Source organism: Drosophila takahashii, chromosome 3L (genome assembly GCF_030179915.1).
Source record: "Drosophila takahashii strain IR98-3 E-12201 chromosome 3L, DtakHiC1v2, whole genome shotgun sequence".
NCBI classification, from domain to species: domain Eukaryota; kingdom Metazoa; phylum Arthropoda; class Insecta; order Diptera; family Drosophilidae; genus Drosophila; species Drosophila takahashii.
In genome coordinates this window covers 16,162,513-16,177,128 of record NC_091680.1, presented here as the reverse complement: position 1 = coordinate 16,177,128, position 14,616 = coordinate 16,162,513, and the positions used below count along the sequence as shown (strand labels likewise).

Genomic DNA, 14,616 nt, shown 5'->3' with positions numbered 1-14,616 from the left:
TGGGCCAGATCCCAGTTGCCTTGACAATGAGTTGCTTTATTTAAAGAGTACAGTTTACTAGGGACTCGTAATTGCAGGTCTGCAATTCTTCGTCCCAGTACAATCCATCGGGACACTCCATCTCGACTTCACAGCCACACTGGCAGATGACGTAGTTACCACAATTTGTGGTGGACCGGAAGAATGTGCCTTCGCTTTTACCCAAACAACGACCATTGCTCTCGCAGGCGATTCCCGAAGGACCTGCATTGGGACCGCTGGGCGGGGTGTACTCCCATTTGCACTTGTAGTTCGTGGGATAATCGCATTCTTCCTTATCCGGATTGTAGATCAGATTGTCCGAACAGTACTGCTCTACGGGGCAGTTGAAGTTGCACTTGTAGAACATGTTGCACTTGCCCTCCACCGGGAAGAGCTCCCCCTCCGGCTGATTCTGGCACACGGGGCTGGTGGAATTGCAGGCCACCTCGGGCACATAGTTCGCAGGATAGTCGCACTCATTCGAGGTGGCATTATAGACCAGGTTATCGGGACAATCCACCGAGGTGGATACACTCGCAGAGGCATTTTGGCCCACCCAATCGCACACCCCAACCTTGGGGTTGAACTCCAGGCCCTCGTCACAGGGCATCGCAATGGGGCACTGGCATTGGCAGACCAAGAATCCATTCGAGTTGGGATCCTTCAGCCTCTCTCCGTCCTTCATATTACGGCAAAGTCCCGGATCGTCGCACTTGGCTCCCGAGGGTCCCTCGATTTCACCCGAATCATCGGCGGTGATGGTGCAGTCAACGTTCCAATAGAAATCACAGTCGTCTATCTTCTTGTTAAAGTACAAACCGGAAGGGCACCGGAATTCCTCGCAGCACCCCGCGTTGCACTGGATAAAGCTGACGCAGATGCCGGGCATATCGATATAGGTTCCGGTCGGCTGATTTACACACTCCGTGCGAGGACTCTTGCAATACAGCGGTAGCACTCCGGGACCGGAAGGTGTGGTATTGGAGGAGTTGTTGGTGTCGTCGTATTCTGTGGTCGAATCCGTTGCTTCTGTATCCGTGGGATCTGTGACCGCAGTGGTGGTTTCCGGATCGCAGTCCTCGGTGACCGCGGTGGTTGGCTCATCGATGTCCTCGATGGGATCCTGGCACTCCTCGGCGCAACAGTCGCAGGTGCACTGATCATCAACTTCGGCAAAGGCCGAAAGTCCCAGGCAGTTGGCCCGCCACTGGAAGTCAGACTCGCCGAGCTCCCGATTGAAGTGAAGACCCCGAGGGCAGCTGCCAATGATGGAAACCTCGCCCCTTTGGCAAACCACAAATCGGGAACAGTGGGTGGTCAACGGAAGTCGAGCGCCATCCTCTTGTTCCAAGCAGACATTGGCCAACTGGGCGAGAGCCAACTGGAGACCTCCGGTCAGCAGTAGAACCGTCCAAAGACCTATCAGATGGATTGATTATAAGTTTCTAGCTTTGAGGACCGAGTGCCCCCTTCACTCACTCACCGCTATAATCGATTTTTCGCATTTTTCCTTCCCCGATCACCTTTGAAGTAGTCCAAAATTCGCGAACGACTAAGTGGAAAACCGGGTGGAGTAGCAGCATTTAACTGCTTTCAGTGCTCGAAATCGGTAGTCAATCTTCTGATAATACCAATCACCATATCTATCTCTCGATTAGTTCAGTAACTGATTTGTTTGCGCCACTCGCTATCGGCAGGTGTAATTAGGTGTGCGTGTCTGGAGCTCGGGACCGGGATTCGGGGTTTCTTATCACGACATGTACCACCCCGAACCAACCGCATAGAAGCTACCCAAATATTTTGGCATAGGTCTGAATGGTTCCCGCCCTGGCGTCTGCCTAATTTATGTTTTTCCGCACGCTCCGCGATAAGCAAAAAGCGAATTCCTAATCATGCGGATCGCTTTATTGACACTTGAAATTAAATGACGTTTATTGTCGCTCAAAATGAAGTGATAGATACAGTCGATAAGATGGCGAACCACTAAGCTCGACTTTCGGATACTTGGTTCTTGATCCATTATTATCGGTTTGAAATTTGATATATTTTATTTTTGTGTCTGTAGGATTCTTTAAATATTGATGGTAAATTTATAACATTTTATTTATTTATTTATTGTGTCTGTAGGATTCTTTAAACATTAACGGTAAATTTATTTTATAATTTTTATATGTTAATATCTCGCATATCGAATTATATTATAAAATCTAAAATTTAAAAAAATTGAGGAGAACTTTTATAGCCATTGAATTTCATTCACTTCTTTAATTCCTGGAACTGCATACAATCTAACCGATTCAAATATGCCGATAACGAAACCATTCAGAACGGAAATAGCATTGAACTTGTCATTTCAGTGAGAGATGCGTCTTTAGCTCGGATGCGAATTTTAATGACGATAATTACTTTTCCCTGTCTTTTCACTTTAACCACTCGAGCTTCTCAGTCGCGGGGTGCAGAGAAGTCTATTTGTCAGAGAAATGCAATCGGTTCATGACAAGTACTGTTATGGGCTTAGAGGAACAAGAAACATATCGCCGAAGACTGCGGTGAGAGGCTTCCTGCAGTCGCCAGTTGGTATGAAACCCAAGACAATGCAATTCTAATTATTCAAATGCTGGCCAAGTACGCTTGAATTAAATTACCAAACTTGGGGAGATCTAAATGGAAGAAAGGAGAGCAAAAGTTGTGCTAGGGCCCAGGCACTTGAGTTGGAAAGGCTTAGACTCTTCGGTGTCCATTACACCTCACTCTGGATCTCTGCGCCCAGACTGAGGCCATAAGGGGCAACAAAAGACGGGCCAGCGGAAATATGAGTGGATCTGCCATCGCACCCATACAGCCTCTATTATAAAAATCTTCTCAGGTGTAACAGGTTTCTCAGATTTAAACAGAGGTCGCGCCTGTATTACACACAGTCATCAGCGACACTCGTCTCGCAACCGATCGCTAATACGTCTCTCAGTCGGGATCTTCAGTCCAAAGGGTGCAGGATCGAAATCTGGAGCACTGTTCGCCTTCGAATCGAAGAACTGAGATCGATTGGTGCATAGATATCAAGGAAAACCCACTCATTTCAACTCTAGCACCATTCGAAATCAGTGCTTTTGATAAGAAACAATCAGCAGAGTGTCTTAATCGAAGTGAACTCCAGAAGTGTCTTCGGCGAACCTAAATTAGAACGTTCAAAAAACAATTTAAAGGAAAAAGTAGACCTAAATTAACAAGTTGTGAGTGCCAAGCTGCAACCGCGTTGCCGAAAGAAGCCAATAAAGTGCAAGCGTTTCTCTGACCGGCTCTTTAGTCGACGATCAGAATAAGTACAGAACAATTTCTTTGTCATCAATCGAAATAGATTTCTTATCGCAGCGGAGACGAAAAATGTCACAAGATTTCGTAGTTGACACTAAGTTTTTATTGATTGTGAAAAGGCATATAAAAGTATTTATTATCAGTGGGAACAGTTTTGGTAACACTCCGCAAATTTCTGGATTTTCCTGTTCTAAAAGTAAAGCGGATAAGTTATTGCCTTGCAATTACCCAAAAAGTGAAGATTAAAACAGCTTTAATTTATTTATGTACTCAGACCAACCAGAAATAACAATTATATTAACTCTTTTACTGTCTACATTTTTGATAGTAAGGTAATTTAGAATTAATAGTATTCTTATCTCGACTTATAAATAATTTCCTACTTGTTTGGGTGTGACAAGTCAAAATCACAAACAACCTTGAATTGGCAAATCGACTACCAAAATACTTATTAATTCAGTAATTTCTGTTTACCTAACTCACTATTGTACTTATTAACATCAGGGTAACAAAAAAAGGTTAAACGTTGAGAAACCAATTTTCAAAAAAAAATCATTTAATTGAGGTTGTTTCTTAACCATGAAACTAAACTTTATTTTGTTTTAAAGTAAAAGAGTATTCTGATTTCCCATAAATTTCATCTATTTTTATTTTACTCGATATTTATTTCAGTCAATTCAAGTTCAATTAGGAATACATGTTGCCTAACGCGCTTATCTCTTTCGGCCAAAAATATATACATTCCCTAATAAAAGTTTGCGAAGAAACAACTGTTAAAACAAAAATAAAATGAATTAACAACACAATTACTTTATTAAAGGCTTTATGACACTTGCTTGATTTTTTACTAACTTACTGGATTTTATTTAATAAATGAAAAATACAAAAAATATATAGGTATACATATGTAATACATATTATGTCTAAGATAATTTCCGTTTATTGATTTTATATTAAATTTTTTTCAAATCAGTTGTAAACTTATGCCTGGCATTGTGCGGTATACAGTCACCAACAAACTTAATTGAAAAACCACTGATCTCTGTTTATGACAAGAACCAAATCTTATCTTTTTTTGGGTGTAGTAAATTAAAGTCATCCGCACGGGAAAATCGGGAATTTTTCGCTATATAAGGCCCAGCTGGCTAAGGCTAAATGTTAGTTGAATCTATTCAAGTTAAAGTGACGGTATACCTATTTCAAAATGCGAGGTGGTGCTTTCTTACTCGAAACAATTAAACTGCAAACTAATATCTATAAAATATTCCAGGACTTGCAAGTTCTTGGGTCCTGCAGGCCCTGCTGCTGGTCTTGATGGTTCATCTGAGCACCCAAACGCGGTTTTTAAACGCTACTGACGATCTCTGTCGACTTTTCGCGGATGGAACCAAACTCCGAAAGCCCGGAACCTGCAACGAGTATATCAAGTGCGACAACTTTAAATCTGTGGATAGCACCAGCTGCTCGGGAACTACGCCGTACTTCAGTCTTACCAAAAACGATTGCTACAAGACATTGGACACCACCTACTGCTCAGCACCTACGTGCAAAAAGGTGGCAACTGGTTACATTGGGGATACCCTGAATTGCGCCAATTGGTACTACTGTGATGCAGATGTGCTAAAGGGCCAAGGAACCTGCGGCTCAGGAATGTACTTCGATCAAGTCACCCAAAGGTGCGTTTATCCCAAGGATGCTGTTTGCACCGCCTCCTACGAGATGTGCGACATTGTGCCCGTAGGTGTGAATTTCCGCGATGAGGCCAATTGCAACAAGTACTACACCTGCAGCAAGACCTTCAAACTGGTGCAGTCCACCTGCGGCACTGACGAATATTACAATGTGGCCACGGGTAAATGTGGGCCCAAAAAGGACATTGTCTGCGAGAACCATCCACTTCCAGAGGACGCCTGCGGCACCAAGAAGCTGGCTGTGCGTGGCAAGTTCGTTTCCGATGGCGCCACATGTCGCGGCTACTACTACTGCCGCGATCTTGGCTCTGGAATCCCCGATCCCGATCCCATTTATCAGCAGTGCGACAAGAACTACTTCTTCAACCAGACGCGACAGGGTTGCATGCCTCGCGAGAGCCAGAAGTGCGCCTACGATCGGTGCGATGGCATCGAGGATGGCTACGAAGTGGCCGAGGACGTAGGGTGCCACAACTACATCAAGTGCGTCGATGGCCGGGAGACCACACCGTTGAGCTGCGAAAAGGGGTACTACAATGCTGCCACCCAAAGTTGCAGCGACTCTCAGATAACTTATGGTGCTTGCGCCGCCTAGTGGCAAAGGCCATTCCAGAAAAAATTAACTACTATTTTATATTTGCAATTAAAAATAATGCTTGTGATTCGACATTTGTTAGGTCTTACAATTTTTTTGCGAACTGATCAGCTAAATTATATGAATATCCATATTTTCCCGAATCATTTCGAAAACGAATATGATTCACATTTTATATAGGATCAATTATTTTAATGTTGACTTTGCTGAATATCAGAAGTTTACTTGGTAAATCAGTCATCATACTTTGGCAAAAAATGAACACATTTGTATTGCCGCTTTTCAAGTTTATTTTTTGACAGATTAAGTAAAATAATGATAATGTTTGATAGTTCAGTTTTATTCATGCTTATAACAGCTACAAGAAACATTATTTTAAATTCTTACGTATTTTGATTAACACAATCGGCAGATTATAGGATCCTAAATGGGCTTGTAGTCCAGTCGCGACTCAAGTTTTTTGTTGTCGGCGATTTTGCGCACAGCCTTCATGAAATCCTCCTGAACGACGTACTCCCGATCGCAGCGCAGGGCAAACAGCCCGGCTTCGGTGCAAATGTTCCGCAGATCGGCACCGTTGAACATGTCCGAGAGCTTAACCACCGACTCGTAATCGATTTCCCCGTGCTTGGACAGCGGTGCGGCGTGGATCTTGAGGATGTCCATGCGGGCCACTTCGTTAGGCAGCGGAATCTCCAGTTTTCGATCAAGCCGCCCAGGACGCAGCAGGGCGGGATCCAAGGTATCCGGCCGGTTGGTGGCCATGATTATTTTCACCTGGCCCAAAGCGTCGAAGCCGTCCATCTGGTTGAGCAGCTCCATTAGCGTGCGCTGGATCTCGCGGTCGGCTGAAGTTCCCTCCGAGAAGCGACGACCTCCGATGGCGTCGATCTCGTCCATGAATATAATGCACGGCTGGTGGTCACGTGCGTATGCAAACATCTCGCGGATCAGGCGGGCACTCTCGCCAATGTACTTGTCCACAATGGCCGAGGAAACCACCTTCAGGTGGGGTTGAGAAAAATATATATTATTTTGGGATTCTCTAATAAAAGTCGAATTAATTCACTAACTAATTTAACAACACATATAGTAAATAATTCATCAGTAATTTATCACAAGAAACTTTGTCCCTCATGGTAACATTTCCATTTTTAAGTGATGAATCATTGATGAATTTCCGTAAAAGTCAACCATATCGCCAGTGAAAGGTACTTTATAGAACATATGTATGTATGTATATATTTTTCATTTAAATCTTTGGTTCTACTTAAATCAAACAATATTGTTAACGGAAATGGCATATTTATGACCAAAAAAAAATGTATAATAGTGCAAAATTCCCGTGATATTAAGGATGCGAAAATCTTACCTTCAGGAAATTGGCGTCCATCTGGGAGGCGATGGCGCGGGCCAGGAGAGTCTTTCCGGTGCCAGGAGGCCCGTAGAGCAGGCATCCCTTGGGCGGATTGATGCCAACGCGAAGGAACAGATCCGGATTGAGCAGCGGCAGTTCAATGACCTCGCGCAGCTCGCGGATCTGCTGACCAAGGCCTCCGATCTCGGCGTAGTTGACGTTGCCCGGATCCTCGTGGGTCATGTTGTAGACCAGGGGATCCACCTCCCGTGGCAAATAGCGCATGATGGTCAGGGTGGTCACATCGAGGGCGACGCGAGTCCCGGCCTTGAGTTTCGCCTTGTTTATCTGCCGGCGACATCCGACCACGTAGCGCGGTCCATTCGAAGCCTTCACGATGAAGTTGTCCGGCGTGAGCTGCTTGAGGACCTCCCCGAGCATCTGGCCCACGCTTTGCAAAGCCTTCAAATCGTCCTCGGACTTTTCGTACTCCGCGTTCAGAATCCTGTGCTTGTCCCGCAAAGCCTTCAAACGCGACTCGATCTCGCGGTGCTCCAGGAGCTTGGTGCGGTAAGTGGTCAACGCCTTCACCCGCTCATCGTCCACCGGGGTATTTGCTTTTGGAGCTGGAGCAGCCATCACACCGAATTCCAATTGTTTCAACTACCCCGAAATGCTTTTCAAAAATGTGCCAACTCACGTTACGATTTTAAGGTCTGTCAAACTTAAAGGAAATGGTTCATTTAGGAACCACCGGAATTTTAGTCGGTTTTTTGGAACGTGAGAAAGGAACATTTTCAGTAAACACTATAATTAGGGTATTTCCCAAACTTTTGAATTGTTTGAAATTAATCAAAGAATTTCAGTAAATAATTGCAAGTAGCTGTGATTACTGGCCACGTTATTCGGAACTAGAACCATAAGTAGTTTTATCTTTCGTTGTTCGTCTGTGACTAAAATTATAAGTTCCGGCAAAGCAAATCTTGGAAAGTTTAATTAGCTAAAAACTTTTCTATAAGTGCCTATGATTAAATTCTTTTATAAGTAAAATTCGGTTTTGATGTGAATAATATTTTATTAGCATTAAGAGCTCTAAAAACAATTGAAAGCTTAAAAATATGGGCAGATGTACACACCCAGTCATGTTGACTTTGGTCCTGAAATCGAATGCGTCGGAAGGTGTTGGCCGGGAACCAAATGTCAGCATGGCATCCAGGCCATAAATCAGGGCATTTTGGAAGCACTTTGTGCTGCGGGTCCAGCTGCTTCTAGTGGCGTGGCTAGCACGACCAAAACATCGAGATATCCACTGGGACGAGTGCATTCGCGGGTCGAAATGCTCCGAATTCGGGACCCATGACAAATATGCAGTTTGCAAATGTTTAATGAATTTTGGCCCCGCCTAACATTGAAGCGCCAATTGCTGCCAAGTATTTCGACTGTGGTTGAAAGGCTTTGCACACAAAAAGTAGAGTTGCACCGGAATGGTAACTTATGATATTTTGTAATTAATTCAAAATAATCCATAAAAATTAAAAAGTAAAAAAAAATACTTAGCAACTTATACTTGAAAGTACTTACGTTTAAAAAAAGTTTCAGTTCAGTTTATAAAGTCATATTTTTAATGGACTTTTTTAAGGTCTTTTAACCCTTAGTCTACAATTTATTACTCATACGTAGTGGTGTCTATAATCCCAAATTTAAGTTTTTTCAAGTGACTAATAAATTAATTAAGCTAGAAGTATACTTTAATTGAACATTGAGGTCTAATTAAGAATGTTTTCAGTGCAGTTTTCCAAAATGTTTAATTTATTAGTTTGTGGTGTAGAGTTTATAAATTGAAACTTAAAACTTATCCCGAAAGGGAGAGCGAATCCCGGTCAGACAGAAACTGGATAAAAAGTATCTTATGGGGTGGGAGAAACACGAGCAACAGAAATATGAAGTTTTCTGAAAATGAGACTGAATTTCTATTCAATAAAGTTTAGCTGCTTGGCGGCTCCGATTTTGGTTGCGTGGTACAACATGTGGCGCAGATGTTCCACACCAAACACAGCCAAAGTTTGCTATCTGGCCAGAAGAAGCAGAAGAAGAGGTCTGTTCGATTTCGGCTCACTTACTCCAGTGTCCCCATGAAAGAAATTAAACGCAGACCCTCAACAGGACGGCTTGTTGCAACTTTCGCTTGTTTTCGATCTTGACTTCTGACTTCCTCCGTTGTTGCAACATTGTTGCACCCTTTAAAGAATTCTAGCTCCAAATTAAAGTGCTCTAAATTTGAAAACTTTTATTTGGATAAAAATGCAATATACCGCCCAAGCGGATTTGCCTTAAACCTGAGTTTTACCTAAAACTAGTATTTTGTTTGCAGATAAAGAGATTAGTAATCAGTTTGAGCTCTTAAATAATTTATTTGTACGAATTTTTATTAACCCAATGCTTAAATTTAAGCGATTTGTCCTAAATAACTGTAGCTATTTAAAATAACTATTAGCAGGCAACATTTGCATATACAAATGAGTGGTTTGTTTTGATAAAAAAGATTTAATATTAGCCGACTACAAACACCAGGCTAATTCTTTGGTAGCCAGAATTGTTAGTTTTATCAATATGTACTAATATATAACAAGATGAAATGTTTGAAAATTGGAAGTGTCCGCTAACATATACATTTTGAAAAATACAATAGATGGAAATTAGGATTTTTATTTATTTTCTTGTATTTTTTTATACTCTATCCTTTACTGGGTGCTTATTTTTAAGGACTTTTCCATCGATCCTCTTATTAATTATGTGCGGCCTCATGTGGAATCTGGAATATGATTTGCATATGGGCGTAGAATGTGCTAATGCAAATTTAGACCCAGCTTGAATTTCATTAACACAATTCGGGGAGTGCAACGGTGCAAACACATACTTCCCCTCCATTTTCCGATTCCCCTTCTCCGGCACTCATCCCGCCCGATGTTTGATGGCCATACATCAGGATGAAGGATGAGCACTCCAGAGGATGTATGTGCCATGTGCAAGTACTTACATATGTACACAGGTACAGGTGTGCAGAAATGTGGCCATGCATTGTAACGTTAACTGGTGACGCTGTCAAGATGCAAGAAATGTCCACACTCTGAAAAAATAAAATACAGCTATTTCAAAGTGCAGAGATATTTTTTAATATTTTTTAAAATATAACAACAGAATTAGTTTAAACACTTTATTTTCAAAAATCCTTTGAAGGTTAATGTTATTATTTAATAAAGATCATAAAATAAAATTAACGGGTATAATAATTGAACTTCCTAACTCTAACATAAGTATAGATAAATTTAAAATTGTATCGTGATTTTAATAATTTCGCTTGTGTTTTTCCCAAGTGCTCGCTTGAGGGGCGGCGAGTGTTTTGAGTTGAGGTTAACAAAAATGGCTATGCGTCGTCCTGCTGACTACGAAATTGCTTTGGATGCCAAATGAATGCACTTGCATATTTCATTGCCGCCCTGTCACCTGCGGTCTCACCTGCGGGCCACCTTTGGCTGCAAGTCAGGAACACCCCATCGTAAAAACAATGGATGTTAGCTTTTCTGTTCGGTGCAATCGTAACTTTGATTACAAAGGTTTTTTAAAACTAAAAATGAATATACACAAGTCTGTTTTATTTTAATTTCGAAAGGTCTGGATAAAGTACAAGCTTTTTTAAAACATACAATTTAAATACAGGCTGCTAATAAATAAATAAACTTTGCTTATTTCCTAATGCATCGGATTGTATTGCACAAAATGTTGTATAGAATTATACTCTTTCTTGTAAAAAATGTTCAAAACAACAATATACTTATAATTTTTAAATAACATTCAATTAAAATTAATTTGTTTAGCATTAGCAATGCTAATTTAGCATTGCCTTACATGGCGTTAACATAGCGACCCACTGCCTTAGTTTATTGTTGGGCCAGGTCACTTACGATCCACAGCTTCCACCCACTCCGTGTGGCACGCATTGCGGAAACTGTTGCTGTTGCTGTTAGCAGTGCCGTTATAAAGTAACGGTACCACGGCCATATAGAGGCCAGTGTGCTGGCAGCTCCGCGTGGCAACGGTAATCGAATCGGGTAACGGTAACGGTACGATCTAACGGAAAATGTGACGGAATATTGGCGGGATTATATGCGTGTTATGATTTATTTATTTTATTTACCGCGTTAATGTCGTTAAAATAAAAGTAAATTTACATTGTTAAAAGTAGCAGTTAGTGAATAGGTACTATCTCTTAATTTTGTATATTTTATTTTTATTTGGTCCTTAAAATGTATTTTTTACAATATATAATAACAATTGATTGGAGCATTAAAATAATTTTTATAAATCTTAAAAATATATTATTGTATTATTTTTAAGCTACCAACTAGAAAAAGAGCTACTCTTCCTCAAATATTTAAAGAAAAATCACCTGAAGAAGGACTTATGGTGTGTGTGAACGATTTACCCATCCAAATAAAGTGCTTATTATTCCGAAACCATCAAATGAGTGTCTAAAAGTGACCCACAACCATGTCTTCCGGGGAATGGGATCTGCGGGCGCTGAAGGCGCTCGAGGAGGAGGAGCAGCGCGAGTTCCTGGCCCTCAGCCAGAAGAATCTCTTTGATCCGCTGCCGAATCCCACTTCCGATGCGGCCAGCGCAAAGCCTTCGCTCACCTACGCCCAGTTGCATCCGCATCTGCTGAAGCTGCCGACAATTGACGAGTGCCAGCTGATGGCCGTCAAGCAGCAGAGATCGGCGGCCCTGCGATTCAGCCGTGCCCTCTCTTTGTCCGCCCACTCGCTATCCTCCCGAACCGGAAGCGGTGCGGCTACCGGAAACGGAAGTGGTTTTGGCTTCGGGCGCAAGCTGAAGGCCCGCTTGGTGGGCGCCAAATCCAGTGGTTCCCTGTCGCCCGGTCGTCACTCGCACAGCTACAGTGTGTCCCCGGTATATACGCCGCCGCCCATGCGGAGATGTGCCACCCTGCATCACACGCAACCGGTGCGAAAGGCGTTCAAAAACCTGCAGCAGTTGCACGAGCGGAAACGGCAGGCGGCCGGAAGTCACCTGCAAAGGATCGCTGGCACTGGAAAAACGTACTGGAAGTATGGAGCCAACTCCACGGCAGCCTCGATAGTGGCCCGGCAATCCAACCAAAAATTGGATGTGGACGATCCATCCAATGGATCCGATGAGGTGAACTCGGAACCTCAAGAATTCTCGGAAGCGGAAACGGGCTCCTGCAGTGTGCCGCTGCCGGCGAAGGACACGAATGAAATACTGCGCCTGATGCTCAGTGCGGCCAGTTCGGCGGTCACAGTCACGCCGACGGCGGCATCGGCGGTAATTGGCAATGGAAACGTGACCGGAGCAACTGGTGGCGCCCTGGCAATGAGACGCTACCAGAATGCCAGCGATGTTGAGGAGGACGAAACTGTTGCGTACGAAGCTTTCCACCAACAGGCCAAAAGCTTCGAGCGCGGCGCTCTCTTGCGCGTCGCCAGTTTAACAGCGCAAGAGAGCGATAACGGAAAGGCCATCAGTCCGCAGAGCAGTCCCGCCAGGGAAATGCAATCCACAACCAGGCGGATGTTCAAGTCCTCCTCCTTGGATTGGCCCGGGGAAGCACAGGCACAACAGCAACATCAGCCGCAGACCCATCAGCAACATCTAGCCCATCAGCAGCAACATCAGGCTGCCAATCAGCTGGAGTTGGTGGAACAGCAGGCCAACGATTCTCGTTTCCGGCAGCGGGATCACTGGGATCTGGAGCACGTCCACTTCCATCACGAGGCACTGGGACATCTCACTGGTGGTGCCAACACCGTCATCGATGACGAACTGGAGCAGCATATCAAGCACTGTTCCTGCTCCTGCAATCACATGGGCTACGGCAACTCGATGGACTATCAGGTGAGTTTGGGTTACAAAAAAGAGTTCGAGATTTTTGTATGTCCAAAGTTTGGACTCCAAACATGGATAAAAAAATTAAATAGTAAAAGTAAATGTATGCATATAGAGGGCAAAGATGTGTAGTAAATATTTGAATTAAATTCAAACCAATAATATTTAATAAAAATCATATTGGATTGCTTGACTTAATTTGAAAATATTTCAATTAAGGTCAAATATATTAAATTCGTTGTTAATCATATTTACATTAAATATTTTACGTCATTAAAAAAAATAATTTCATATTTTAATCAAAGTTTAAAACATTTAAACTTATTTAAAATTAATAACAAACTGCAATGGACGAAAAGCATAACGAAATTTATTTTAACTGAATATGAAATACTTGTATTTTTTTCCGTGAAGTTTAAGAAATCTGAAATTATTAATCAAAAATGTTCAACATTTTATATCAATCGTTTGTAAGTCAAAAACAGATAAAATGAGTTTTTCCACCGTGCTCCCATACAAACCAAAACCACGGCAAATCCCCTGCCGTGAGCACTCTTCCACAAATGATTGTGCCGTGTAATTTTAATTGCACCAACTATTTCAGCAGTGCGGGTGTCCGGCCATTCAGGTGAATGGCGGCACATTGAGTGGGCCGTTCTAATGCACTGTACGTATTACCCAAACTCATTATCACCGAGGCCCTTTGTGGGCATTCCGGGTTCACGGCTGGATTGGTCCTGCCAGATTGCCGCCTGGAGATCGGCCCGGGGCCACTGACTCTGCCAAGTGCTCCATTGTCTGGCTGAGAGTGGCCCGCAGGAGGCAGAAGCGAACTTTTAAACTAAATTGAATACCCCTTTGAATCCAACAATGAGAGCTGGTTGCTCGTTCTTGCCGGGACTAAGCTCCCCACATCCCACATTATTGTCTGTAATTGTTAAGACGATTTTAGGTTTAATAGCTGCCATTTCGAATAGTGCTCGAGTCTCTCTCATGGCTGACCCCACGCAAACTCAAGACTTTATCTTTTGTTTTACTGCGACGTTGCTGTGCTGCACTCTGTGGCCCCAGGGCCGTGTGACTTTTATTGTCCAACAAACTGCAGTGGAAACTGTTCGGGAGTTCAGGCAGGAGCTTAGAGCAAGCAAATATTAATATTAAATAAATAGTAAATATTGCACTCCATTCTAAAACATCCAGTTTAGATGCTGGCAAATGTTGTATGTTGCTTTGTTAGCTCCGAAAATACTTATATTTTGATAGGGCAATGTATTTCTCCTAGGATATTTGGAAATTTTCCATATCTATGCTTTTGAGAATTGAATAGACCAATGGCAAAGTATGGGTAGAGTGGTCTAAAAAATGTAATCTTATTTCCATTTCCAGATTTTGCTTTTTTTTTAAGATAAATACTAAAAGGTCTTAAAGTTCTCTTAAAAATTACGCATACGTCAAGCATGCCAGTAAGAATTCACACCAAAAAAATGGTTCTATCCGTGTTAACTTATTGATTTCGTTGAAATAATTGTTTAAATAAGGAAAAGCAAAATACAAATGTAAAATATGAAATTTGAAATCTACGCCACTTCGTATGAGTGATAAAACTCATTTATTTCATTTCCTGTACCTTAAATGTCTTACTGTATGTCTTAATGTCTTAAGATGCTTAAAAGGAGTGATGATTGGTAACAAGTTTAATTATAATTATTTCTACA

General features: G+C 42.4%; 4 protein-coding genes across 4 annotated transcripts; 2 read left to right on the top strand and 2 right to left on the bottom strand.

The window, feature by feature from the left end:
• Window positions 1-24: 24 nt before the first annotated feature.
• LOC108064849 (chondroitin proteoglycan 2) lies at window positions 25-1,526 on the bottom strand. Its single transcript, XM_017152591.3, has 2 exons — window positions 1,505-1,526; window positions 25-1,440 (listed from the first exon to the last, which is right to left on the bottom strand). The coding sequence occupies exons 1-2, from the start codon at window positions 1,524-1,526 to the stop codon at window positions 41-43; spliced, it is 1,422 nt and encodes a 473-aa protein (XP_017008080.3). The 3' UTR covers window positions 25-40.
• A 2,852-nt stretch (window positions 1,527-4,378) lies between these two features.
• LOC108064851 (peritrophin-48) lies at window positions 4,379-5,691 on the top strand. Its single transcript, XM_070214821.1, has 2 exons — window positions 4,379-4,544; window positions 4,604-5,691. The coding sequence occupies exons 1-2, from the start codon at window positions 4,538-4,540 to the stop codon at window positions 5,617-5,619; spliced, it is 1,023 nt and encodes a 340-aa protein (XP_070070922.1). The 5' UTR covers window positions 4,379-4,537; the 3' UTR covers window positions 5,620-5,691.
• Window positions 5,692-5,938: 247 nt separating this feature from the next.
• On the bottom strand, window positions 5,939-7,702 carry Rpt4R (Regulatory particle triple-A ATPase 4-related). Its single transcript, XM_070214819.1, has 2 exons — window positions 6,998-7,702; window positions 5,939-6,627 (listed from the first exon to the last, which is right to left on the bottom strand). Exons 1-2 carry the CDS (start codon window positions 7,613-7,615, stop codon window positions 6,043-6,045), a joined length of 1,203 nt encoding a protein of 400 aa, XP_070070920.1. The 5' UTR covers window positions 7,616-7,702; the 3' UTR covers window positions 5,939-6,042.
• A 3,728-nt stretch (window positions 7,703-11,430) lies between these two features.
• LOC138912879 (uncharacterized) lies at window positions 11,431-13,562 on the top strand. Its single transcript, XM_070214482.1, has 2 exons — window positions 11,431-12,910; window positions 13,506-13,562. The coding sequence occupies exons 1-2, from the start codon at window positions 11,525-11,527 to the stop codon at window positions 13,560-13,562; spliced, it is 1,443 nt and encodes a 480-aa protein (XP_070070583.1). The 5' UTR covers window positions 11,431-11,524.
• The last annotated feature ends 1,054 nt before the right edge of the window (window positions 13,563-14,616 follow it).